Raw genomic sequence first — 26,340 nt, 5'->3', positions numbered from 1 at the left:
GACCTCTGACGTGTGGACACTGGGCAGGGCACATGGAGTAGTTGGAATACGGCAGGGCGAGGTCAGACGTCATCTAGATGTCCCTGTGACATCAGGAGGGCAGGGACATGGTCCTCATGTCTGTTTTTGTCTCACAAAGGGAAATATGAGGCCAGAGAGGCTGCATGCTGGCCGTCAGCAGCATGGACGTGAGAAGCTGGTCTCGAGTCCCTTGTTTGTGTGGGCAGTTTCCCTGGTCCCAACTCCTGGAACTGGATGTTCGACCACCTGCTGCCTCAGTTATCAGAACCAGGCCCAGCTGGGGAGGGGCTAGGGGCCCAGCCCTGACCCAGCCCTGACCCAGCCCTGACCCCCAGGGCTAGGCTGCTTGGTCTGAGGTCAGAGCCGGGCTGGCACACTTCGTTGGCAGGAGTGTGGCTGCATGTCCTGAGCCTGCCACACGGCGGACAGGTCAGGTGGAGGCTCAGGTCCTGGGGCTGGACTGAGGTTCTTGGCAGACCTTGTCCCTTGAGGCAGCCCCGAGTGGGGACTGGAATCTCAGGGGTGTGGCCCCTGGAGGGGGTGAGGTTGGCTTCTTAGGGTTCACAAGTGACCCCCTGGGCAGGGTCTGGCTGGAGGACCACGGCCCACCCACCCCTTCTGCCCTGAGGCCCCCAAGGCCCCCCAAGCTCCCCCTGCTCTGAGAGGTCAGGGAGTGCAGCTGGACCCAGTCCTCCCTGGGCTCTGGGTTTACCAGGGGTTCACCCTGACGGCTGGCCTAATGAGAGGCGGCCTCCATGGGCGTGGGGGGTCACTCTGGCAGGGCCTGCCAGCATGGAGGTTGAGGGTGCCCAGTGTTCTCCCCAGGATCTTGTCCCCCGTCTGCCTCACCTGATTTGGGCTCTCTGCCCCGCTGTGTGGGCCAGAGTGGATTTGGGGGGTCAACTCTGTTAGTGACCAGGTGGGGGCAGCAGAGGGGCCTTCCAGGCACGACCACTGGTGGCAGGGCAAAGCACAGCCTGGGAGCTTGGCCAGTCCTGCAGGTCTGCTCTGGGTGCCCTGCTGACCCCACTGACCTCCCGTCACCCTAACTGGTGGTGCTGCCCCCTGGAGAGGATCAGCTGTCCCAGCCACCTCTTCCTCTCAGGGTGGGGTGGGCACTGCGGTGACGAACCCTCCACCCCCGGAGCCCTCAGAGGCCTGCGTCACCTCCCTGCCTGGAACCATGGCCTGGTAGCAGGAAGTAACCGGATCACACGTCCCTGGGTGGCAGCACCCGCCCACCCTGGCCCCCACAGTCCAGGCCAGGTTATGCAAGTCACTGTTTCCAGAAAGAGACACAGAAGCAAGACATGTCCCAATAGTGTGGTGGGGCCATTTGCTCTGCCCGCAGTGCGGCCCCTCTTTCCCATTCCTCCTGAGCACGGGAAGGGGTGGAATGACCGGTCACGCTTGAAATGAGCAGGAAGAGGCTGTGGGACCAGGCTGGCTTGGGCAGCTGCTAGGTGCCCCTGAGGCCCCGTGAAGCCTGGCCCTGGGGCTGGCCCACTGTGGGAGCTGCCCACAGGGGCCCACAGACTCGAGTTCCACCTCCTTCATGCTTGGGACCCATGCTGGGGAAGACCCTCTGTCCAGGGCTTCTTGGAGCCTAGCAGACCTGACCCAGCCCTGGCCCCCAGGGGTCAGAGCCAGGGCACTGAGGCCCCTGCAGTCATCCTGGCAGGGCAGGGAGGGGGGGCACAGGTAGGAGGGGCAGAGCAAAGCAGGGACGGGAGGAGGGGAGAGTGGTCCGGGGGGCAGAGGAGAAGGGGCCTCCAGACCCCTGACACCCCCTGGAGGTCAAGGTGACAAAGCCCTGGAGCAGGGAGGAGGGGCAGCCACGCAGAAGCAGGGAGGTCTCTCATGCTTCGATGGCAAATGCAGAGGGGTTCTGCCCATGGGGTCCCAGGACAGGGTGGCCAGGACACGGGACCCCAGCAGGCCACTCTCGCTGCCCCTCAGAGGAGAATGCTCTACTCCTAAACCCAGGACTTCACCTTTTCACAGACAAAGCAAAACTGAGGCCGGGGAGGGCCACCCCTAGCGTGTCCTGTGGGTGTCGCCAGGGCTGGGCAGGGGGCTGGCAAGGGTCGGAGCAGCGGCGGGGGCCGATCCAGCGCGTGCTCTGCTCTCACTTCCGTCACAGAGTGACTCAGTTCACCTGCTGGTGACAGCCTGCTGCCATCTCACCCACCTCTGCCTGCCACCACTGTCCCAACCTGCACGCCCTCAGCTCAGAGCCCTACCCCAGGGTCCCAGCCTCGGACACCTTACCTGTGACCCTGGGGCGGGGTCTCCTGTGCTGGACTCTGCCCTGACTCAGCCTCCACCTGGCACAAATGGCCAAGCAAGGTCAGGCCTCCTGAGCCCTGGCTGAGCCCTGTCCCTCCTGGTGCTTCCCTCATCACCACTGTCCCCACAGTCCACCCCTAAGCCCCATTTGTGGCTGTCGGGGGGGGGGACTTGATGTCCTGTATCCCAAACTGGGGTGGCACTGTCCCAGCACAGACCCCGCCCCTGCTTCTCCCAGCTGCCCTGGCGAGTGAGGATGGCCCCAGGACTGGGTGTCTGGCTGTGCTCACTCCCTGGTGGGGGGGGACCAGCCGTGGTCCCAGGAAGGAGCCCATGCCAACTGCTGCCTTGCCAGCCCCAGCACCCGACATGGGGCTTTGTGGGCTGAGCTGGGCTACAGGAGGGTTCCCAGAAAGGTCCCTAAAACAGATCACAGCTGCCACAGCCCAATGCAGACCTGTTCTTCCTCCAAGGCAAACAACCGAGACTCCGTGACATTCCAGAATAGCCAGGCTTATGCCCATCAATGGGCCCCTGGCCCGTGCCAAGCCAGGACTTGTTCTGTGAGTATCTTGGTGCTTCCAAATTGAGGAGCAGGCCCGCCACAGCCTCAGAGGCCCAGTTTCCAAAGACCCCAATCAGGGCTGTGAGGAGTGGACCTCTGGGCACTCGGCAGGGCAGCCCTTCCCACCCACTGGCCCCTCCCATGACTCTCCACTTTGGCCCACAACCTTCAGCTTCCACCCAGAGGAGTCTCCCTTCAGGCCCAGGGACATCTGAGCAGGGAGCCAGGCGGGCTCCAGGAGCCTGGAGCCTTAACTGTCCCCAGACGAGGGCAAAGCCTGTGCCTCCATCTCAAGACCCAACTCTCCCAATCACCCCAGAGGGGGCTGTCCCCACACCCGGCCTCTTCCTGCACCCTCCGTCAGCCTCAGCCTCCAATGGGACCGGGATGGGGCAGTTCCTCTCCGTCCCTCGGGCTCCATCTTTAGGGGTCTGTATTTCCTACTGAATGAGTTCTGTCTTGTCTGAGGGCTGTGCTCTTGGGCCTTCCATGAAAGGAACCATGAACAAACACTGAGGGTTCTGGTTCTGCTCAGAGCAGGCCTGGCAGGCGGTCCCACGTGGATGGTTCTGTATGGAAACGGTGGGGCTGAACCTTAGTGGCAGGTGGTGCCTTGAGTCCCCTGCTCCTCACACATGTCTGCCATGGACTGGGCACCTGAGCCAGGCTCGGGAAGCCCCTGCACAACTCCACAGAGACCCAGCCTCTTCTCCAGGATGTCACGGGCAGCCGTTCCCAGGGCGATGTCCCCAGGGCGATGTCCATACCTCCAACTGGGACCGCAGCAGCAATGCCTGGACCACTTTCCCAAACTGTTTCTGGAGAGGCCGGTGCCGCCTTGGCCGCTGGCACGTGGGGGTGTGCGTGCAGTCCTGCGCTGCAGGTCTCCAGCTCCTGGATGTGCACACTCAGGGTTCACCCAGGGGTGTGGACCTACAGGAAGGGGGCTCTCCCCTGGCTGGGACCCTTCTTCCAAACCACAATGCATCCTGAGGGGGACCTGGTGGCAGCTCCTCTGTGTCCCCAGCAGCTGGGGGCTGAGCAGTGCTGGAGGAGAGGCCCTGTGACCTCACCCCAGCCACCCCCAAGCCAGTCCTCACCATACCCTTCATGCTTCCTGATCACCCCAGGGTACCGTTCAGTGTTGTTTCCTGGCCACTGACCTTGGGCAGCCCTGACCCCGTGACCCTCAGGAGCATACACTCACCTCCAGCCATCTGAGAATTTCTTTCCAAGCCTCCACATTTGTCATGTGGTGATGTGGCCCCGGGAGGCCAGAATACAGGGACATGAAGACACCCAGCCAGGCACAAAAGCAGGGCCGAGGAGCCACACCTGGGCCTGGGCCCCTGCAAGGGTCGGGCCTGTGGGTCGGGCTGTGTCTCCCCTTCCCCGGGTCCAGACCAGGACTGGGGTGTATCTCTTGGGCTGGGCCAAGGTCTCCCTGACCCCAGGGGCCCAGGCAGGTAACGGGGGAGTGGGGCCAGCAGCCTGGGTGTGGATGCCCAGCCAGCCTGGGTACCAGTTCCTCTCAGCACCAGGCCTTTGGGGAAGGCGGCCTCGGCTGCCCCAGGCCCTCTGCAAACCCCACAGTCACTGAGTCAACACCAGGTTCCTGGAGAGAAGGGAGGGCCTGTTTGCCGACTGACACTTGGCACCTCTGTCCAGGGACAGGACACGGGGCCCCCCGCTCATGTTTGCTTCCCTCTTGTTGTCTAATCCTGAGCAAATGTGTTGGCCGCAGGGCCTGCCTCTGGCTTTGTCCTGCACGCACACCCGCCGCATCCGCTCCCACTTCTCGGCCCCTGTGCCCTGCCTGCCCACTGCCGAGAGCCAGCCCCAGGCCACGGCCCTCCACAGGGTGCTGGTGGGACAGGGGAGAGGAGGGCACACCAAGTGCAGGGTGGGCCGGGTGTCTGGCCCCTCTGCTACCTGCTCAGGTTGGCTCTGCCCCAAGACAGCGGCCCCCCTCCAGTTCACCCCTTTCCCCTTTGCCCTCCCCACCTCACACTGGGGTCCATGTCCACAGGAGGCTATTGCAGTGGCCCCTCTTGGCCTCCCATGGCTCATTCTTCAAATCACACAGAGCTCATGGGACTTTATTTTTTCTATTTTTTAGTTGTTGATGGACCTTTATTTTATTTGCTTATTTACATGTGGTGCTCGGAATCAAACCCAGTGCCTCACTCGCAGGAGGCAAGCGCTCTATCGCTGAGCTACAGCTCCATCCCCGGGACTTTCTAACTTGATACAATTTTGAATTTACAGGTTAGTTGTGAAAACAGAACAAGGGCTCCCCGTGCCCCCTGCCCCGATGGGCCAGCACACACTTTGCTCTGTGTGCCACTATTTGTACCTACATGTTTTTTTCTGAACTTCTTGAGTGTAAGAAATATACCGCTTCACCCCAAAGAGGCAGGTGTGTCCACAGCACCACAGACCTGCGAGGGACCCCACAAGCCAGCCATGTCCCGCACAGCTGCTCACCTCCCACGCAGGCTGATCCAAGGCCACATGGCACAGGAGTGGCCTCTTTAGTCTCCTCTCTGCAACTGTCCTAGCCCTCCTGTTTCTCGACCTTGTGGCTGGTGTGGCGTGTGGGCTGGTCTTGGCGCACAGCACCACCCCTGGCCTGCCACACCTAGGTTGGGAGCCCCTGGGTCAGGCAGGCCCCCCAGGGCTGCCCATCAGACCCGCCATGGGAGGGCCAGGTCACCACTTGGTGCAGCGCTTCCTGGGGAAACTGCCCAACCCTGGGAATCAGTAAAAGCCTGTGGGAGACGCGGGGACCATGCGACCTCCTGCTCCTCAGCCTGCCTTTGCTGCTCCTCGTGTCTGCCAGGATCTCCCTTTTCCCTCCACTTTTCTTAGTAGACATTCTGCCATTTATTTACTTTTCACTTATCAGTATAGACTCCTATTTCAGAATGGATATTTTGAAAGCTATACATTAGCTAGCAAAGTAGTGGGCTAGAAAGCCCTAAGTTTCCTCCTTTACGGACACATTCATACCACCACCACCAACAACCCCCAAAGCAAGAGGAATCTGCCCGACCACCTCTGCCAGGGCTCTGGAGAAGAGCTGAGAGTCAAATTGAGCAACCAGCAAACGCCCAACATGCAGAAGCCACTTGAGAAGAGGAGGAGTGTTCGCAGCACTTGACTCACACACCCGTAGCCTCTCCAGACATCGATGAGTCGGTCTTGAAGAGTCGCCCCGGCCCAAGGCCAGTTGCTCCAACATGCTACGGGAACTCTTGGAAGACTGGTGTGACGTGCCCAGCTCCGGTTCTGTTGGGCTCAATCTGGAACTCCAGTGGGAAAAGTCTCAAGAGGCTTCAGAGACTCCTGGAACAAGAGATTAAGGGCGAAGACCTCCAACAGACCGCAGGCCTAGATGAGCTGAGGGGGAATCTGGGAAATCAGGACATCCAAAGCAGCCTGTATACAGGGGAATGTAGGAGGCCACGGTCATGCCCAGGCAAGACCTCATCACACGCTGATCCCTGGGCTTGGAATGAGCTGACCTCAGTGTCAAAGGACGGCTTCAACCCACAGCCAGGGTGCAAACTCTGGGGACACTTCTGTCAATCAAGGAAATCTCTTTTAAAACATTAGTGAAGAGGGGAGTGGAGTGCTGGGGAGCGGTATTGGCCAAATTATATAATTATGTTGTGTGCATGTATAAATATGTAACAAACATATAAACAAATCCCATAATAACATACAGCTATAATGCACCAATAAAAATGTTTTAAAAAATTAGTGGAACACAAGCTAAAGGAACTGCATCTTTAGCAATCACTCATGACAAAGAGTAGTCCTTGCAAAACTAGTTTGGAAACATCTGAAAAACAGTGGATTTTTACAACTTTCAACAATAAGAAAGAAAAATAAGAATAGCAAACACTGGAGAAGTGGCAGAATCCAATTTCCAGGGCTATCACATAATAGTCAAATCCCTGATTTTTCAACAAAAACAAAATCACATGGCTTATAAAGAAACAGGAAAACATGACCCATTCAAAGGAACAAAATTAACTGACATAAATCATCCTTGAGCAAATTCAGACATCAGTCCTAGTAGACAAAGACTCTAGGACAAGGTGTTAAGTATGCTCAAAGGGCTGAAGGAAAACATAAATAAAGAAACAAAGGAAATCAGTAAGACAAAGCTTGCATAAAGCCAGAAAATCAACAAAAAGATAGGAACCATACAACCAAACAGAAATTCTGGGGCCGAAAACTCTAATAACTGAAATGAAATCATGGCTAAAGTGTTCAAAAGCAGACGTGAGCAGGCAGAAGGGACTCAGAGAAGCTGAACATAAATTGGAAGGATCAAGCCTGAAGAAGAATTAAAGGTTGGAGAAGAGTGAATAGAGCCTGAGTGGCGGTGGCGTAGCACCCAGGGCCACACCAGAGTCCAGAGGAGAAGACGAAGGGAGGAAAACCATCCAAGGAGACAAGAGCCAACAACTTCCTAAATCTGATGAAACACACAAATCTGCAAATCCAAGAAGTTGGCGACCTCCAAGTAGGATAGACTCAAAAAGATCCACCTTGAGACACGTGATAAACTGTCAAAAGACGAAAACAAAGAAAGAATCTTGAAAGCAACCGGGAGGGAGTGTCATGTGCCATTTGAGGGCTGCAGAATTAGCACCAGATTTGCCATCCAGAACCTGGGAGGCCGGAAGGGCAGTGGGGCATGTTTAAATTGCCAGGAGAGGAACCACCTGCCAGGAATTCCCTATCTGGCAAAAGTGTTCTCCAGAAACCAGGGAGAAGGTACAACATTCTCAGATAAGCAACGGCTGTGGGGTGCATGGCCCCTGGACACACCCAAAAGAAATGCCAAAGAAAGTCCTCCAGGCTGGAATGAAAGGGTACTAGAGTGACTCGGGGACCTGGAGAGATACCTCCAGGAGACTTGATGCATGGGAAAACATGAAAGGCCAGCATCATTGTTATTTTGGTTTATAGCCCCACTTTTATTTTCTATAGGCTTTAAAAGGCAAATGCAGCTGGGTACAGTGGTGCACACCTGTAATCCCAGAGGCTCAGGAGGCTGAGGCAGGAGGGTTGTGAGTTCAAAGCCAGCCTCAACAACTTAGCAAGGTCCTAAGCAACTCAGTGAGACTCTGTCTCTCTAGATAAAGTACAAAAAGAGGCTGGGGATGTAGCTAGTGGTTAAGTGCCCCTGAGTTCAATCCCCAGTGCCCCCCCCACAAAGGCACATGCATAAAAATAATCATAAACCCAAGTTTTAAATGTGTGAGATGCAAGGGGAGGTGACTGGGCAGCGTAGAAGTAGAGTTCTGTAGGCAATTGAAGTTGTTATCAATTCAGATTAGACTATTATAGCTTCAAGAGGTCATATGTAATCCCCACACTAACCTCCAAAAAAAAAATCTATAGAATACCCACAAATAAAATGAGGTGGGAATTGAAATTTGTCACTTCAAAAATTCAAATAGACACAAAAGGAATGTTGAAGGGATTGAGGCTCAAAAAGACAAGCAGACTCAGGCAGCAAGGGGAGGCGCACCCGCTTCACAATCCTGTGATGAAGATGTTGGCACTCGCCCCTGGAAAGAGTGATCGGCAGACTTGGGACCAGAGCCCACCGTTGACCTCCGTGCTGTCCACAAGAATTCCCAGAACCGAGGTTTCAAACAGGCAGAGAGCGACAGGCAGAGGGAAGGACGATGTTCCCTGCAGACGGTCACCAGAAGAGAGCTGGGGAGGCTGCACTATGGGAAGAGAATCCACACTCAGGCTACGAGAGACCCAGAAAGACCTTACGTGGACACAGGAAGAGTCGCTCAACCTGTGAATGTGTGTGCACCAGGCACCGGGCTCCAAGCCGCCCAGCCCTAACCTGGGCAGAACCGGAGGGTCAGACGCTAGCAGGCCTCTGGTACCTCGCTTTCAGCAGCAGATGGAGAAAGGGGACCAGATGGATGCCCAGCAGAGGCCTGGTGCCACCACGGCCAAGATGCACACACAACCCAACGGCAGAACACACGGCTCAAGCAACGAGCTACAGGCTCCATGACAAGCCTTGGGCTCTGAGCCCCAGGAGCCAGAGTGAAATTAAAGACTGAAATCATCTGGAGTGGGCTTTGCAACCACAAACGCATGAAGCAACAGACCAACAAGAGGAGGAAAATGGACCGTCACAAATGCGTGGAGATAAAACATGGCACTCTTAAGCACCCAGGCAGTGGGAAGAGGGGTCGGAAGGGACGGCAGACCATTCCTAAGGCAAGGGAAACAACGCGGCCCCAGAACACTGGGGCTTCAGAGTGGGAAGGTGCGCAGCCTGTGCGGGCAGTGGGAAGGAAAGGCCTCTCGTGGCAGCTGACCCTGCATCCGCGGGAGCCAGGAGGGGAAGGGAAACCAGACCTAAAGCTGGCAGAGCGGGGTGACCAAGGTCGGAGCAGTGACGAGCCAGCAGAGACAGGAATGCAGCACGGGAAGCCAGCAGAGCCAACGGGCTCTCTGGAAAGATCCAGGAAAGGACAAGCCTGTGATGGACAGGCTAGGAACAAAGGAGCAGGTTCCATGGCTGAAATGGGAAAGGACAGTGGCAGGGCGGTGAGTGACCCCTTGCTTGAACTGATCCCTGGACAGAGCTGGTGCCACTCCTGGGAATTCCCCAGTGGAGCTCACCGACTGAAGACTGCCCACTTGATGGTGGGCTCTGTCAAGAGGGAGAGGTCTGTGCCTGCCGTGGAATTCTGTAGTTCCTGGCTCTGAGTTCAACGCCAGCTCCCGGGACAGAGGCAGGGACAGAGGAGGCTGGCAGAGCAAGATGACCACATGTTCCCACAGTGAGATCCTCAAGCCTGCCCGCTCAGCAGATGCTCTTAACAAGGGCTCCCTGGGTGCCACAGGAAGCCCCACACACCGCAGCTGTGAAGTGGCAACACGTGTGTCTCTAGCCCTGAACTTTCTGGTGCACAAAGAACCACGCCGCCATAGCCTTTGACCCTCTGATTCTGAGCCCCTGTATCAGTAGACTTGCTGGCCAGCTCCTGGTCCCTGTGTCTCCACCAGAGTGCACGTTCCCCGATCCCAGCTTCCTCTGTACCTGTGTGTGGTTTTCTTATCTCCCATCAACTCTCGCTGGTTTCTCGGGTTCAGCCGTGAAGACTGTGGCATTTGATGGCCCATATGGGGAACTGGACATGGGAATTTTGATGATTAGATGAGAGGATGCTCCCAAGGATACACGTCAGACAGAAAAGGTAAGGAACCCAAGTGTGTCGTCAGGTGTGAAATAGGGGTCAGCCGGGATCCATAAAAGGGATCTCTATGTTACTTTGCTTAAGACTATGCTTAAATCAAAGAAGGCACAGTTGTTAAAAGTCTTTAAAATTTGTTACTTGCCCCTGGTCCCCTAAAGAGGGAGCAGTAATATAGAGACATGAGCAATTGACACCTACTTAAAGTATGCTTAAGGCTGGCGGAAGAAAAAGAGAAAAGGGGCTCTCCAGAGGAGACGTAAACTGTACACCACGCTTTAGGAGAATGGTTTCATAAGAGAATGAACAGTTGAAGAACAACAGCTTTCCTTGTTTCTTGGTTTCTGTTAGATCATGTGAATTACACAGCCTGCAAGATTTACAAAGCTTATGGAAAACCATTAAGACAAAAGGAAAAAAAATGTCTCTTTTAAATGTAAGCTGGTTGGCCTTGACTGGCTGTCTTATCACCTGCTCTCTTAACCAATTCCTCCCTCATGCTACAGCACAGAAAGAGAGAAAAAAGGAAAGATTCCAAATGTACAAACTCTTTTTCTTAAAACATTTTTCCTGAGGATTTCACATTCTTTAAATACGAGAACTGATTCTAATCTCAGATAAAGTATACCCTGGCTTGATAAAGATGTTCTCTGGGTTCTTTTACAAAAAAAAAAAAAAAAAAAAAGATGTTCTTTTACTAAATTACAACCATGTAATTTTTAAAATAACTTTTATTTTAAAAAAAATCTCTACTTTTGAGCTTGTGATTTTATGGTAAGTTCACATTTGATCTTGTGAATCTAAAATGATGCATTTTTTTCTGATAACTTCCACTTTATCTAATTATGGAGGTTTTACACTCTGTCTTTGTTTGGAGGCCAATTTTTCTAGGGATGGTGGTGTTGGGAGTAGGTCTGATAGCCATCAAGGACAAATAGCCAGCTATCTGAACGCTTGATTTCAGTGTCCATTATGGCTGTTAGATTTTACACCTAGCATTTCCAATTGTATAGGCCTGTCCTATATTTAAGTCAAAATATAAGTCTGATGGACTTTATTTTAATTTATAATAGGTTAAATATAATAGAAACTTTTATAAACATCTGTAAAATTGCCTGCTACCTGTGGAGCTCCCCTTACAAAAAGTTTTTGTTTTGTGTATGTGTGCACACCTGTGTATTGTGTTTATATATGTACTTGTGTCTATATATTATATATGTGGCATCAATATTGGCATATAGATAAAGGAATGCTCATAAATTAAAATTTAAATAAGAAATGGATCCACATATTTTTTAGTTTGCGTGACTTAAAAAAGAAGTACAGTATAAATTGGGTAAAGAGAAAAAAATAAAGATGTCTTAAAAAAGTCTTTCTGGGTGGTCAGACAATAAAGGGTTGATTTGTATAAAATGTAATATCCATTGCTTCTAGAATTTTTCTTCAACAAGAAAGAGATGGTTAATAATGTTAACTACATTTGTCTGATATTTTGGCTTTTACAGTTAAAAATTAGACTTCACATGAGATTAATTTTCATAAATGTGTTTGTTAAAGGAGACATCTGATTAGTTTACAAAATTAAAATGCAAAAACATCAAGTGCTAAATATAAAATCAAGCACTGTTAACTTCTTAAATTCCTTAAGAAAAGATATTTGAACATTAAATATGTTTTCATAAATTGGTAAATTAAAAAAGTAAGATTGCTTTGTTTCTGGTCTTTACTAAAAACAAAATGATTAAGGACTAAACTTCTACTTTCATGTATTGTACTAGAAACAAGGATTAAGAAAATATCCTCAAAGGATGATAAAATACTACTATTTTATTTGGACCTAAAAAGCCTTCAGTTTTCAGACTCGGGCTTTGGGACCCCTCAAGGCCAGCGCTCTCTGGAGTGGTGTCAGCAATGAGGGAAAGAAGAGTCTGAGCCAATCACAGTGACTCCCACTCCTCCACCTGCCCGTATTCTTCACTGTCCGGGCTAAAAAAAATTAAATTTGTATGTACCAGTTTGTCTGTTTTAAAGATTCTAGGTATAAAAACATTCGGGGATAAAAAGTAAAAAAAAAAAAAAATGTTTCTAAATAAAAAAGTCTTTTATGTGAAAAAGTGAAAAAGTTAAAAAATGTCTAAGTAAGACACAAAGGGTTTGTGGAGGGTAAATCTAAAAAAAAATTGTGTGTAATTAAATTGGTATATATACTTAACATAATATGCAATTTAAAGACTTTTCCTCTTTTAAAAGGAAAATTCCTAATCTACAAGGCTGAAGGCCTTGAACAGGTCTCTGGGATGGAACATGCTTACAAAAATGAATAAGAAAAAAACTGACATTTTCACAGACATTTGTTGCCACAGTCCGGCTGGCTGGGCGAAATAACGGGGGCGTGGGGGGGGGCAAGTGATGAGGAACTTGTGAAAGCTGATACAGCAGGAGTGGGAGCCATTTATTGTAGGACAGGAGGGGTATATATACGCATAACTGAATACACAGCTTAACTTAATTAACATAAACTAGATACAGCAGTCAGCCAATAAGGAATCCTCATCATCTTAATGATTGCACACAGCTTAACTTAATTGACATAATCTAGACACAGCAGTCAGTCATCAAGGAATCTCTATCATCTTAATGGCTCGCTGGCAAAGTGCCAGGCGCCATCTTGACTTGTCTGTGGTCCTCATCAATTTTTTACATCTCAGGAGGGAGTAGGCAGACTCCTAGGATAGCTGCTTCCATACCAATAGGTAGGGACCCATGGTTAACTAGGCTTCCTGGAAAAATCAGAGAGGGAGGGGAATCTGACTCTTCCCATAAGTCAAATATTAATGTACTGATATATACCAAAGTTTTAGCCTCTATATGTTAAAGTAATAAGAATTTCTGAAAATATTAATTTGCTCTTACCTATCAAGATAATTTCTTATGTCTGTTAAATTTTATTAATTAGAAAAAATAGTCTTGTTTTTTTCTAATTAATAAAATTTGTCCAACTCTGGTTAAACAACCACTGTTATTTTGGAGGATTATACCACACTGCTAAGCCAAACTTCTTCTTCAAAAGCTAAAGCTAGTTAATATAAAAACATCAGTGTAATTGTGGTACTGTTACCAGCTTCTTTGTATTCTAAAAGTATTCCTATACAAGTTTTCAAAATATAAGCTTTAAGAGAACACTTTACCAAGCTGGTGTTCTCCAAACTGAAGTTCTCTATAACAGTCGTCTCTTACAGACTTATATAAAAATCTCAAATTTAGTTGGAAATTCATTTTATGTCATTTAACATTTTGAAATTAGATAAGAATGATGTAAGTTATAAAATTTTGTGTTACTCTCTACACTAAGATGGGAATTTGAATGCATTTTTAAAAGGCAATAAGGAGAGCCTTATTGGTTCATTTAAAATTTTATTATTTATTTAAAAGTTAATAATATGGGATGTAAAGATATTTTGCCACTTTCCAAAAAAAGGAGGTTAAAACCTCTCTTGTTTGATTCATGTAATGCTAAATTATGTTAACTGTTAATAGACTCAAAAAATTGTATTTAAAAATTTTATAAAATAATATTTGAGAAAGAGATTAAGGTCAGTTTCATAAGTAAAACACCTAAGATGTATCAAGAGGTCACTTCACCTGAGCTAAGACTCTGCCTCTCACCTTGTTCCCTGTTAAGATAACCACTCAAGTTCACTTAAAGTTAAGCTCAGAAGACAGTACAACGATGACTGTGACCTTAAAATAAACTGAAAATATAATAAGTAGCTAAATACAGGTTTTGATTACAAGTCCTCTTCTTCTTAATATTTGAGCAGCCTAATTATAAGACATGTGATTTGTCCCCAAAACTTTAAAACTAAAACCGATATTTTACATATTCTCAGTGAATTTCAAGTCATTGGGAGATATCACCTAGAGATTTAAGACCTTTATTCGCCACCGTGTGATGCGTTCCCGCTCTGCCTCTCCTGGACGGCTTACTGCAGGAGCAAGGCTACATTAACAAAGGTTGAAACTGCCCTCAAGGGTGCAAGACCTACTAGAATCAATTCACAGGAGCCTATACGCCTGTTGATGCTTCCTACGTCTCCTACCCTCCAGGGGCCATACGGCCATCTTCAGGAGTTCCTGAATAGCCTTGCTCACGCTCCTCCAAAACCTTTAACCCCCTTTCAGAACTTGGTTGCTCAACTTACTATAAAAGACAGAAGCCGAGCCTTCCTTCATTGGGGTGCCCTTTTCTGTTGAACTACAACGTTGACTTTGACAATCCCTACAGGCCTGGGAGGTGAATTTGCTAATTTTTCTGATCAGTAAAATATACACATTAAGTCATTGCTCACTGTGGAGTTCCTTTTATGCTCTCTTGGTTTCACGACACACGGCTCTGACTTCAGTAGGCCCGCAGGTCTGGTCTGGGGAGAGACTCACAGGCACAACAGTGGGACAGGCCAGATCCAGCCGTCGTGTGGGGTAGAAGTCAGAAACAGCAGCTCATCCTATTTGGGTACCTGAACATGCTGTTAGTCATCATCACGAAGGTTCTTGAGCCGCAGTTCAAATGACTAAAGCTCATTCAGGACATGTTGGTCCCAACATCCATGGGGAACAAGAGGTTGAAGAAGAAGAAGTGGAAGAGGACTCACCCGACCCGGAATTCCACACTGCCAGCCTGGGTGTAGAGAAGAACCCGTGCATCAGGCTGAACAGTGGTCAACCAGCGGGAGGCCCCAGTCCGCAGCCGCCGTTTGTGGCTATGCTGGCTTTTTAAACTCTCAGGTAAGTAGGGTTCATGGGGAAACCTATTGGATTTATTTCCCAATCCACCTTAGTACATCCAGCTGTGTGGCCAATATTTACTAATGATACACACACGATGGGAGGCCTTTTAGAGAAACATATTACCCCTGTTCATTCAGCTGGATTTAATGATACTGGATGCCGTGGGAGTCTACCTATATGCTGGTCCCACAGTCACCTACTGGATGTTTAAAAGTGGTCCCAAGGGCTGGGGCTGGGGCTCAGTGGCAGAGCGCTTGCCTAGTGTGTGCAAGGCCCCGAGTTCGATCCTCAGCACCACACCACATAAAAATGAATAAATAAAACAAAGTATTTTTAAAAAGTGTCCACAAATGATGAGACAGTATATGGGGGAGCCAAGTGGCCCTTGGAATATAACTAAATATTTCCATAGTTATAAAAAATGGGACGCCCCAATGATCATGTTTCCTACAGAGCACCCACCAATACCTTACTGTCCTAAACATACTACTACAGTCGTATGTTTCCTAAATGGGTGGAGTGTGCCAACATGTGGCCAGGATGACATAGTGTCTCTTGTTTAGTTGTATTTGGAATAGTCACTTTGATATCTGTTTTAGTCTCTCTCATGACCTCTGCTACAGCTTATCCAAAATGATTCAAGATGCTCACTTTCTTGATGATTTAGCTCAGAATACTTCCAAAGCTTTACAAAGCCAGGCAGATATTGAAGCCAAGTTAGGGATTAAATTAAATGCCTTGGAAGCTACAGTTATTAATATAGGTAATGAACTGGCTGCCCTAAAATTTAAACAGAAGCTTCACTGCAATGATAACTACAAATATGTCTGTGTCACAGCAGCAAAATATAACACTTCTCAATGGGATTGGGAGAAAGTTAAGAATCATGGGCATTTGGCAGACGAATGATAGTCTGGACCTCATGGAGTTACGTCATCGTATTCAAGATAGTCACAAGAAAGTCAAATTGATTGTGTAAGTCCCACATGGCTTGCTGATCAAATACTTAACTACTTAAATGATTTTAATCCTGAAATATGTTAAAAAGACATCTAAGAACTTCAAAAAATAGCCCATTGCTTACATTTAAAAAATAAAAAGGGGAGAGATGTCGGGAGCAGTGAGTGACCCCTTGCTTGAACTGATCCCTGGACAGAGCTGGTGCCACTCCTGGGAATTCCCCAGTGGAGCTCACCGACTGAAGACTGCCCACTTGATGGTGGGCTCTGTCAAGAGGGAGAGGTCTGTGCCTGCCGTGGAATTCTGTAGTTCCTGGCTCTGAGTTCAACGCCAGCTCCCGGGACAGAGGCAGGGACAGAGGAGGCTGGCAGAGCAAGATGACCACATGTTCCCACAGTGAGATCCTCAAGCCTGCCCGCTCAGCAGATGCTCTTAACAAGGGCTCCCTGGGTGCCACAGGAAGCCCCACACACCGCAGCTGTGAAGTGGCAACACGTGTGTCTCTAGCCCTGAACTTTCTGGTGCACAAAGAACCACGCCGCCATAGCCTTTGACCCTCTGATTCTGAGCCCCTATATCAGTAGACTTGCTGGCCAGCTCCTGAGTCCCTGTGTCTCCACCAGAGTGCACGTTCCCCGATCCCAGCTTCCTCTGTACCTGTGTGTGGTTTTCTTATCTCCCATCAACTCTCGCTGGTTTCTCAGGATCGGCTGTACAAGTTGCGGCAAGAAGGGACACTACTGCAACTCTACAGAGATAAAACTATCCCAAGAGGGCACCGTGAGCAGCACAGGCCACGATGCCCACTCCCAGGACACCACCTGACAGTCAGTTCTGAGGAGTGACCAATAGCAAAAGCACAATTCTCAGGGGGCAGAGCCAGAACGTTCCAGGAGAGGTCCCAGGACCCCACAGTCTTCCCAGGAATGCCTTCAAATATTTACGAAAGAGTGACACCAGTGCTTCTCAAATCCTTCCAAAATACTGGGGAGGAAGGGATGCTCGTCTGTGAAGCCATCCTAGGGCACTGCAGGAAGGGAGAAGAGAGACCAGCACCCCCTGCACATTTATGCAGAAAAATGCTAGTGGACTAATGCAGTGGGATTTTAGAGCATTAACCCCCACCCCCGGCCAAGGGCATTTTATCCCTGGGAGGCAAGGATGGCTTGAGATTTGGAGATCAACCAATGAAGTGCACCACATTAACATCCTCACATGGCAACCACACACAGAGAACGTGGCCCGGGAGGGAAGCCCTGAATATGACAGAGACTTCTTCCAGGGTCAAGCAAGATGCAGGTTCCCCATTGGTCATTGTTCAAGGCAGAAGTGGGAGCTTTAGCCAGAGCAACGAGGCAGGAGGAAGGCATGAGCTACCCGTATTGGGAAGGAAGAAGTGAAACTACCATCACAGGCAATGTCAGCCTCAGGCAGAACACCCTGAAACCTCCACAGAGGGCTGTGCTGCTAATAGAAGCCCTACAAGCTGCCAGGCATTGGCAAGGGACACAGAAGGAAATGGCTCCACTCCCAGAGCACCAACAAGGGGAGACATCCGCATGTCTAACCCAGCAGGCAAAAGATCTGCACTCCAAAAACTACCGAATGTGGTTGGAGAAGCATTTTGAAGACAAAAAAAGTGGGAAACAACCTGTATTCATGGATCTTGAGACTTGGTATGGACGAGATGGTGATGTTACCCAAAGAATCTACAGAGTCCATGCATCTGGAAAGAAATTCCAGTGGTGCACTTAATAGGACCAGAAAACTCCATCCAAAAATTCATGTGCAATCTCATAGGACCCTGAGTAGCCAAAATATTCTCAAGGAAGAAGAATGAATTTGGAGGACTCCAACCTGCTGACTTTGAAACTTAATTAATACAAAACTTCAACAAAGGAAACTGGTGCGATGCTGGCATACGGCAGCTGGGAATGAACACTCCACATGGCCAACTGGGTCCAGACTTGTGTGCAAGAGCTCGCGGTCTTTCCAACACACGCAGTTCTGGAAACACTGGATGTGCAGGTGCAAGAGGGCAGCTAGACCCTCGCCTCACACCCACGAGCTCAGGAGTGCACCAAACAGCCCAGAGGCAGACACAAGAGCTGAACCATGAAACTCCTAGATGAGAACCGAGGGCACGCGTGTCATTGAACCTGGCAGTGACTCATCAGATATGACAACAGAACACAAGCCGCACAAGACAATCGGTAAGTGGGACACCAGCACTAAAAACGCGAGAAGGTGAGGACCGAAGACAATGCCTTTGAATCACTTACCTGAGAAGGACCGGCAGCGGAGACACAGAAAGAACTAAACGACTAAGGCCCCAAACAGCAGGAAACCCACGCGTCAGGGGACAGAGGACCTGTGGATGGCAGTGGGCTCACGGAAAGAGCACCACATGGAGAGGCTTAGGGAATGCACACCCAAACCAGAGGCTGCCTCTCACCCAAGCCAGAAGCCAGCCAGCTGGGGACTCGAACAGTGTCCCTGTGGTGTGGCTGTAAAATGGAGCAGCTGCCGTGGCAGAGGGACAGCTCCTCGAAGCCACCACATGGCCCTGCCAGCCCACTCCTGGCACGGCCAGGGACGGAGAGCTGGGGACTCCTGCAGGCTGTCACCACAGCATTGGCCACAGCACAAGGGCCATTGGCCATGTGGACAACCCTATGTCGGGGCTGAGCCCTCAGGGCCGTCCACCAGGGCTGAGGGTGAGCAGGGCTGGGCAGTTGGTGACTGTGGGCAGTGGCTTGGGCTGGTAGCAGCTGTGGCAAGAGGTGGCATATGTAGAGACGGCCTCTGGAAGGGACTGGGGAAGGTGTCATGGCCCACAGGGTCAAGGCAGGCCCTCACTCCTCATGGGATGAGTCCAGAGTGGCCTCTGTGTGACCTGGGGTCTTTGTCCAGGGCGATGTGCCCTCCCGAGGCTCTGTGCAGTCCCCTTTGTCTGGGCTCAGAGGCTAGAATGATGGACAGGGACTCGCCCCAGGCTGGGCCAGGCTCTACCATCAGAGCCACAGGGCAGGTTCCTGGCACAGCCCTGGGGGCCGCTGGCCAGCTCCCCCTTCCCAGCAGGAACAGCCATGTCCCTTCCTCCTTACCCCTGCTCCCTGCTCCTTCAACTGTGAAGAGGTAAACTGGCCCCGCAGGCTGAGCAAACAGGCTGGGTGGCTGGCCACATCCGGGTGTCTCAATAGCCGTGACCCTGACCGGCCACACTGGGCCTGTCCTGCCCTGTCCATGGGAGGGTGCCCAGGCAGTACGAGGGCAGGACCTGGGTTGGGGCTGCAGCTGCCCCCCTTACCACAAGCCTTTGTTGAGCGCTGAGTGAACACAGGGCTGAGCCCACCCCTGAGGAGCTCCATCTAGGAGAAGGTGGGCAAGGACAGGCAGGACCCCCTGACTCAACAAAGGGCTGGAGTACGCCGGACCCCAGGTCAGCAAGGACAGAGGCCTCAGGGCTGCTGGGGCAGGGGAGAGGTGGCCACCCAGGCAGTGGACCCACACCTAGCAACATCCGGGATGGTGCCCAGGTGTTATTGCCACCAGCTTTTTGCCCAACCTGTGGGAAGACCGAGGAGAATGGGGTCCAGCAAGTGAGCAGCCCATGAGCACAGAGGGTCCAGGCCAGGGTACCAGCCCACCCCAGGCCAGGGTGGGGGTTCCTCCAGCCCTGCGGCAATGGGCTGGATATGGAAGAAAACTTTGGAGACCATGAAAACCTTATCCCTGGGAACCTGCGACTTGGGGAATGACAGGGTGGGGACGAACCAGTTGGAACACTAGCCTGGGATCCTGAGGCCTCCCCACAGCAGGCCTTCATTAAAGGAACAGTGGACAAAAGGGAAGACAGGTCCCGGCCTGGCCAGCAGCACTCTTGAGCCCAGGGGCAGTCTGTGGGGCCATTGGTCAAGCAAGGGGCGATAGTCAGCAAAATGTGTCAAAAACTTTTGAAATCACTATTATGGTACAATGCCCAAGACCCAGAAGTCCCCATCCTGACCACATTTAGTGCACGGGGCCTGAGGCACTCACACTGCGCGGCTGTCAGAGCTTCCTCACCTCCCAGCTGGAGCGCTGCCCCGTTGAGCACCACTCCCTCTCCCAGTCCCTCTCCTCCTCCTCCGTGTCTGTGATTGACCACAGAAGGGACCTCATGTGAGTGTCCTTCTGCGATCCTCTTATCTCACCCAGCTCGGCCCTCAAGTTTGTAGGATACATCAGAATGCCCTCTGAAAGCTGCGTACTCCCCTGTGCAGGTGGACCACATTTTGTTTGCCATTCATCCACCGTGGGCTGCTCCACCTCTCAGGAGCTGGGGAGGATGCTGTGAGGACTACAGGGTGCAAGGATCTGAGTCCCTGCTTTTGATTCTTTTGGGCAAGTACCTAGGAGTGGGATACTGGATCACACAGAGATTTTAGTTCCATTTTTTGGAGGAACCACAGGGCATACCCCTTTTGAGGGCTGTTCTTCACGCGGCCACGCCCTTCTCCAGCCCACCCTCAGCATGCAGGCCTCTGCTTTCTCCACGTCCTTGACAACCCTCGCTGTCCTCTCTCTCTCTCTCTCATCACAGCCAGCCTAGTGGGCATGGAGTGGTTCCGGTTTTAAGATGGGTTACCATTTTCCCAGTAATTCCACCTCTACAAATTCATCCTCAGAGATACAGAGACAGGGGAGCAGGGTGCAGCTGCCGAGATGCTGATCTCGCAGCAAACAAAACAAGCAGACCTAGAAAACTCCCGAGTGCTCCAGCAGCTGGCTGAGCCACAGGCCCTGGTGCTCCCTGACCTGGGGTCCACCCCAGGGCAGATTCTCAGACTGCAAGACAGGGAACGGAAAGCCCAGTGTCCATCAAACAGGGAAGAAGCGCTAAGCCAGGGCATCCGCGTGTGCATCCTGTAGAGGGTGCTGGTAGAGGCTGTTCACGGTCCAGCAGTGGCCACCTTGTGCCTGAGAAGCTTGACAAGTACATTTAAAGGCTGGGGCCTAGAGGCCCTTGCTTGGGCAGGGTGGGCAGTGGGGCCAGGAAACCCCGGTGGCCCTCATTGCCACCACTCCCCAGCCTGTGTGCAGCACCTTTGCATGTCCAGGACCCCGGGAGTGCACACTTCTTCACCCCCACACAGGTGTGACACGCTGGCTCTGGAGGAGGAGCTGGATGCAGGAGCTTCTGGCCTGCCTTGGCCAGCCAGCCTTGAACCTCTCTCCCCAGCAGAGTGAAGCCTCGTGCCTTCCCAGAGGGCTCTCCCAGCTGCACTGGGGTCTCTGCACATGGATCCTCCACCCAGGAAGCCCGTGAGTCACAAAGATCAGGTACACATGACCAAGGGGCATTCTTGAGCTGAGCAGGAGCCATGGGGCCAAGCCAGGCAATGACCCTAGAGAAGTCAGTCTGCCCACAGTGCCTTGTCACTCATCAGGGACCATGAGCTGACGCAGGCTAGGCCCTCCACCCCTCCAGCCCACTCCTCTGTGGGCCAAGTTCCAGGAGGAGCTGACGTTGGGCAGGTCTGCGACTGCCCTCCCCACAGGCCCAGGAGCTCTGTATCCAGAGCAGCCCGGGCCAGTGGCCCTGCCCTCTCCCTCCCAATCATCAGAAGCTGCAGGGGGTGGAGAGGGTGACCCCTGTCTGGTGGCACAGAGCTGCAAATCCTTCCTCCTCCAGGCCTCTTTCCTGCCCCAGCCCCTCCCCAAGAACAAACACCCTGGCTGCCTGGAGCGGACAGTGCCCTGCCTGGCCTTGAAGCTGGGCCAATGTGCTCCACTACATAAGCCCAGGCCCCCAGAGAGGGAGCACCTTGCCCCACTCCCTCCTCAACTGCCAGCCCGCCGTGCCAGCCCCAGGATGGGCACCAGCAGCAGGAGCTGGGCACTGGTGTGGGCCCTCGAAGCCCTGCTCATGGTGTGGCCGGCAGGTAAGGCCAAAGCCCCTCGCTCTCTCGATGCTGTTTTCCCGTAGGGTAGCCTCCACCTGGGCATTTTCCTGACCAGCTGGACACAATGCCCTCTCCATATGTCTGACACCATGGCCCCCTGGCCTCATGGGACTCCTGGGTCCTCAGCCCACGTCCCACTCGGGCCAACATAGTGTCAAGAACCAGAGACCAGCTTGGCTGAGGGTGTTGGGAGAAGATCCTCAGCCTCGGGGCAGGGCCCTGGGAGGAACCCCTGAGGATCTTGGCTTCAGGTTGGAGCAGGAGAGGCCATTAGCAAGGGGCATGGCTGGGATCTCTCCGGGGCTCTGAGAGGCCCAGCTTCACAGTGAGGAGGGGCAGCCCCGACATGGTCCTCTGCCCAGGTACAGCCTGTCCTCCACAGCTGGGATAACAGCTGGCAGAGCACCCCCAGTGGGGCTGGGCCTCCTGGTAAGGGGGGAACTATGTCTGGGTAATAGGGTTAGAGCCAGGTGGACAAGCAAGGCCCAGAGCTGCCACCTGAGCCCAGGGCTGACCTGGGTTCCTAACATCCTGCCTGCCTGCCCTGCATCTTATGCCACACAGGCTGCATGGCCCTTGTCACCCAGCTGGTTCCCTTAGCTGTCTATTCTTGGGAAAGCCATGGTGCTAATACTTACTGTCATCAGGGAAAGACATGGCCCCAGTGAGCTGGGCATGGCTGCCTGGGGCCCAGCCTCCCCAGCTCTGCTCCCATTGGAGCTCAGGGCCTGGGCAGACACGAGATCACCTCCTGTGACCAGGAGGCATGGGGGTTCTTGGAGGACTGAGGCTGGGGTGATTCCTTCTCCAGGACCGGGGAAAGCTGTGGAGGCCATGCCCGCTGCCAGGTTTGGATGCTAGCCTGCTCTGCTCAGCCATGTGCCCCACTGTCCAGGCTCTTGGGGGCCTGAGCAGGGTGGGCCTGCTCATGAGTGGCTCCCTCCTCTAACTCTCTGGTTTGGTGGGGGCAAATAAAGCCCAGAAGTGGACTTGATTTTTGTCACAGCTGTGGCTGATGGGGTAAGCTGGACCCGCAGAGGGATTCAGGTCTCTCTCTCCTAGACATGTTAGCTCATGGGAGTGTGTATCCAGACCAGGTGCTCCCAGTGGCTGACAGCTGGCATGTCTCTGCCAGTGACAGAGACGGAGACACAGGCTGCCTGGCCTGAGGAGGGCCTGCACAGGGCGGATGCACACAGGTTGGGGGTGGTCTGATCCGGTGTGACACCTGGCATTGTTGAGACTGAAACAGTAGGTGGCAGGGGCCAGGCTGGGCCATCTGTGCTGGGGAGGGGCTGTGGGTCTAGGGCCAGGGGTGCTGAGAGGGAGTGGCCGTGCTTCTGGGAAAAGCAGTCAAGCAGGGTCCTTGAATGGGATTCATGCACGGCCAGTCCCTGCGGTTTCCAGTCTCCAGCAGGACATGGCTGGGAAAATCAAACAGGAGGCTGAGCTGCTGTGGCATCGAGTGAGTGTGGCTGTGTCCAGGCCTGAGTGCCAGAGTGGGGACCTGGCCCCTTGTAGAGCAGCTGGCCTCACCTGAGCCACTAGGGCCCTGGGAGCCTGTGAGGTTGAAGCTGCCCTTCTCCAGGCTCCCCAGAAGTCAGGCTGGTGGACGCAGCCTTGCCGAGAGGCAGCGGACAGTTCAGGTCACCTTGGACAACCATCCCCACACTGGGAGCCTGATACCTGATCTGACTCGTGGTTCCAACTGGGACCTGGTTCTGGTCTTGGGTTTCTGCTAAGTCACACCTGGAAATCTTCAACTGTGGTCCACCCTCACAAAGCTGGTCTTTGTCCCCTGGGACAGGAGGGATGGGGCAGAACCCCCTAGATGGCAGCCATGGTTCAGGGACCAGGACCATTTCCTGATTCCATTCTCTTCCTTGAGCTGGTGGGGGCATCTCCTGTCACTCGAGAGATGTCACTGGCAGGGCTCACTTTGCCTGGGGGCAGCACAGAGCTCCAAGGCAGCCAGCCAGCTTCTGTGTGTTGAGTGGCAGGGTTGGGGCACACAGTAGGCAGGGCTGCCGGTGCTGGGCCGAGTCCTGTCCAGTTCCCAGAGCTGCTGTGCAGAGATGGGCCTCAGGCCAGAGTCTGTCATGGTCAAGGCTGCTGATAGGTCTGGCTTCTCTTTGATTTCCATCCCCTTTCCTGCAGAGACGCAGGGCCATGAGGAGCTGAGCTTGGGGAACCCAGAACCCACCCAGGACAATCACAGGACAAATAGTGGTATGTGTCCTAAGCTCTGGTATGAGGGCTCCTGACCAGGCAGAGGGTTCCAGCCAGGCAAGGTGACACCTTTTCACATAGCCATGTGTCCCACCAAGACCCTCCTGGATGGTGCCAGGCATAAGGAGTTCCAGAGAAGACAGAGTGTGGAGCATAGGATCAGATGCTCACATGTGTGTGAGCGTGCACGTGTGCACACACATATACACACGACTCATGCACACAGAAACACACAGGGCAGGAGTGCTTCCAGGGTCTAGGAGTGTCCAGAGTTGAGCAATGAAGAATAGGATAGCCCTACCACCTGGACCAATGCATTAGTCCTAGGCTCCCCAATGTCCCTGGGGTGGGTATCACAGAGGGCAGGGGCCTGGGAAGGGCACTCCAAATGACCTGGCCCTCACTTGTAGTCTACCTCCCGTCTTTGTCTGCCTGGCCTGTGGTCTTTCCACCTACCACCATCATGCCCAGCACAAGCTGTAAGTAGGCGGCACCCCCACCAGCTGGGGTGGGGGTCACAGACCTGGGGGTCAGGGTGGTACAGTGTGGGGCAACCAGGCAGCTCTGGGCAGGGCCCGAGGCTTCCCTGTGGACAGCTGTTGAGCACCCTGGGGCACAGCGCCCTGTCGCAGGTGGGAGGACTGGTGCGTCAGCGCAGCTCCAAGAGCAGCGTCGTTGCCAGCTTTTCTGCTCCAATACAGGTGCCTGGTCTCTGTGGGGCTGGCACAGAGTGGGCAGAGGGCGTGGGGTGGGTACATGCAGAGGTGGCTCCATCACACGGCTCCCTGCAGCCCTGAACCGGGCCCACAACGGGCGGGTATGCAGCACCTGGGGCGACTTCCACTACAAGACCTTCGACGGCGACGTCTTCCGCTTCCCCGGCCTCTGCAACTACGTGTTCTCTGCCCACTGTGGAGCCGCCTACGAGGACTTCAACCTGCAGCTGCGCCGCAGCTTGGCAGGCTCCAGTTCCACCATCAGCCGCATTGTCCTCAAGACCCAGGGGCTGGTGCTGGAGCTGTCCCACAGCTCTGTCCTTGTCAATGGACAGCGGTGAGCAGGGCCCTGGGGAGCCACCACCAGTCTTCTGGGCCCCAATCCCTTGCCACTACCACGACTCCCAGGTGGGGCCAGGACCAGAGCTGGAAGGGCACTGGGACCCACTCATGCCCTGCTGAGGGAGGACTGGAACTTTCTTCCCAGGGAGGAGCTGCCCTACAGCCGTGCTGGCTTCCTGGTAGAGCAGAGTGGTGACTATGTGAAGGTCAGCGTCCAGCTGCTACTGACCTTTCTGTGGAATGGGAGGGACAGTGCCCTGGTAAGCATCACTATCATAGGGACATACAGGGGGTTGGAGGGGACCTTTCTGACCCCCAGGGCAGGTGGAATGGGGGGACATACCAGGCAGGCCCTGGAGCCAGGGGCCATGACCAAATGGAGCTGCCCCTGTTCTGCCTTCAGCTGGAACTGGACTCTAAGTATGCCAACCAGACATGTGGGCTGTGTGGAGACTTCAACGGGTTCCCAGCCAGCAATGAATTCTTTGTCCACAGTGAGTGCTGCCTGGAGGCCAGGGACCAGGGACCAGTGTGCCCAGCCAGCCAAGGGCCAATAGTCCCAGGGAGCCTAGGAAGGCAGATTTGGGCAGGGGCACCAGCATGGAGGGAGGTGGGGTGGGTAAGCCATTTTGGGGGTGTTCGATTCTGGGTGTGGGATTCTCCTGTTGGCTGACTGCAGGGGGTCCATCTCCCAGCTCCTGAGCCTGCAGCTCTACCCACACTGTGCTTTCTCTCTGGTAGACACCAGGCTGAGCCCTCTCCAGTTTGGGAACCTGCAGAAGCTGGATGGTCCTACGGAGACTTGCCAGGACCCCCTGCCCTCACTAGACAACAACTGCACATATGAAGTGAGCACTTTCTCCATGTGACCCCAGGGGGCAGGAACAGCAGGAGGCCTTGGCAGCTGATGTGGGACCATGGCACAGTCAGGCCATGGTCTAAGGTCTGAGGAGCGTCCTTGCCTGACAGAGGAGAGTGGGTCTCTGTTTCCCATATAGCCAGAGGCTGGGCACTGGTGTTTGGACCCCAGGAAGGCAGTCAGCCCAGCGCCCACCAGCAGAACAGAATGGGCATGGGAAGTTGGGTGAATCTAGGGCACACATGCTCCAGGTGGGTGGGTGGTAGGCACACACCAGAAGCCCAAGTGCCTGCCTCTATCAGGTTGGGCCAAGGAGGCACCCAGAGACCCCAGAACAAGAAGCCCTTACTAATATCACAGAGGACTCCTC

General features: G+C 53.0%; 1 protein-coding gene across 1 annotated transcript in view; it reads left to right on the top strand.

The window, feature by feature from the left end:
* Nucleotides 1-21,733: 21,733 nt before the first annotated feature.
* The window catches only part of Muc5b (mucin 5B, oligomeric mucus/gel-forming), a 31,040-nt gene continuing 26,433 nt past the window's right edge, over nt 21,734-26,340 (top strand). Inside the window, exons 1-6 of the mRNA XM_076842963.2 lie at nt 21,734-21,803; nt 23,982-24,053; nt 24,845-25,106; nt 25,257-25,371; nt 25,515-25,605; nt 25,853-25,959. Of these exons, the coding sequence (XP_076699078.2) occupies nt 21,734-21,803; nt 23,982-24,053; nt 24,845-25,106; nt 25,257-25,371; nt 25,515-25,605; nt 25,853-25,959 (717 nt within the window). The remainder of the gene's footprint in view (nt 21,804-23,981; nt 24,054-24,844; nt 25,107-25,256; nt 25,372-25,514; nt 25,606-25,852; nt 25,960-26,340) is intronic.

This window comes from Callospermophilus lateralis, chromosome 2, assembly GCF_048772815.1.
Source record: "Callospermophilus lateralis isolate mCalLat2 chromosome 2, mCalLat2.hap1, whole genome shotgun sequence".
Lineage (NCBI taxonomy): Eukaryota > Metazoa > Chordata > Mammalia > Rodentia > Sciuridae > Callospermophilus > Callospermophilus lateralis.
The sequence above is the reverse complement of the archived record's forward strand: the minus strand, read 5'-3'. Positions and strand labels throughout refer to the sequence as shown.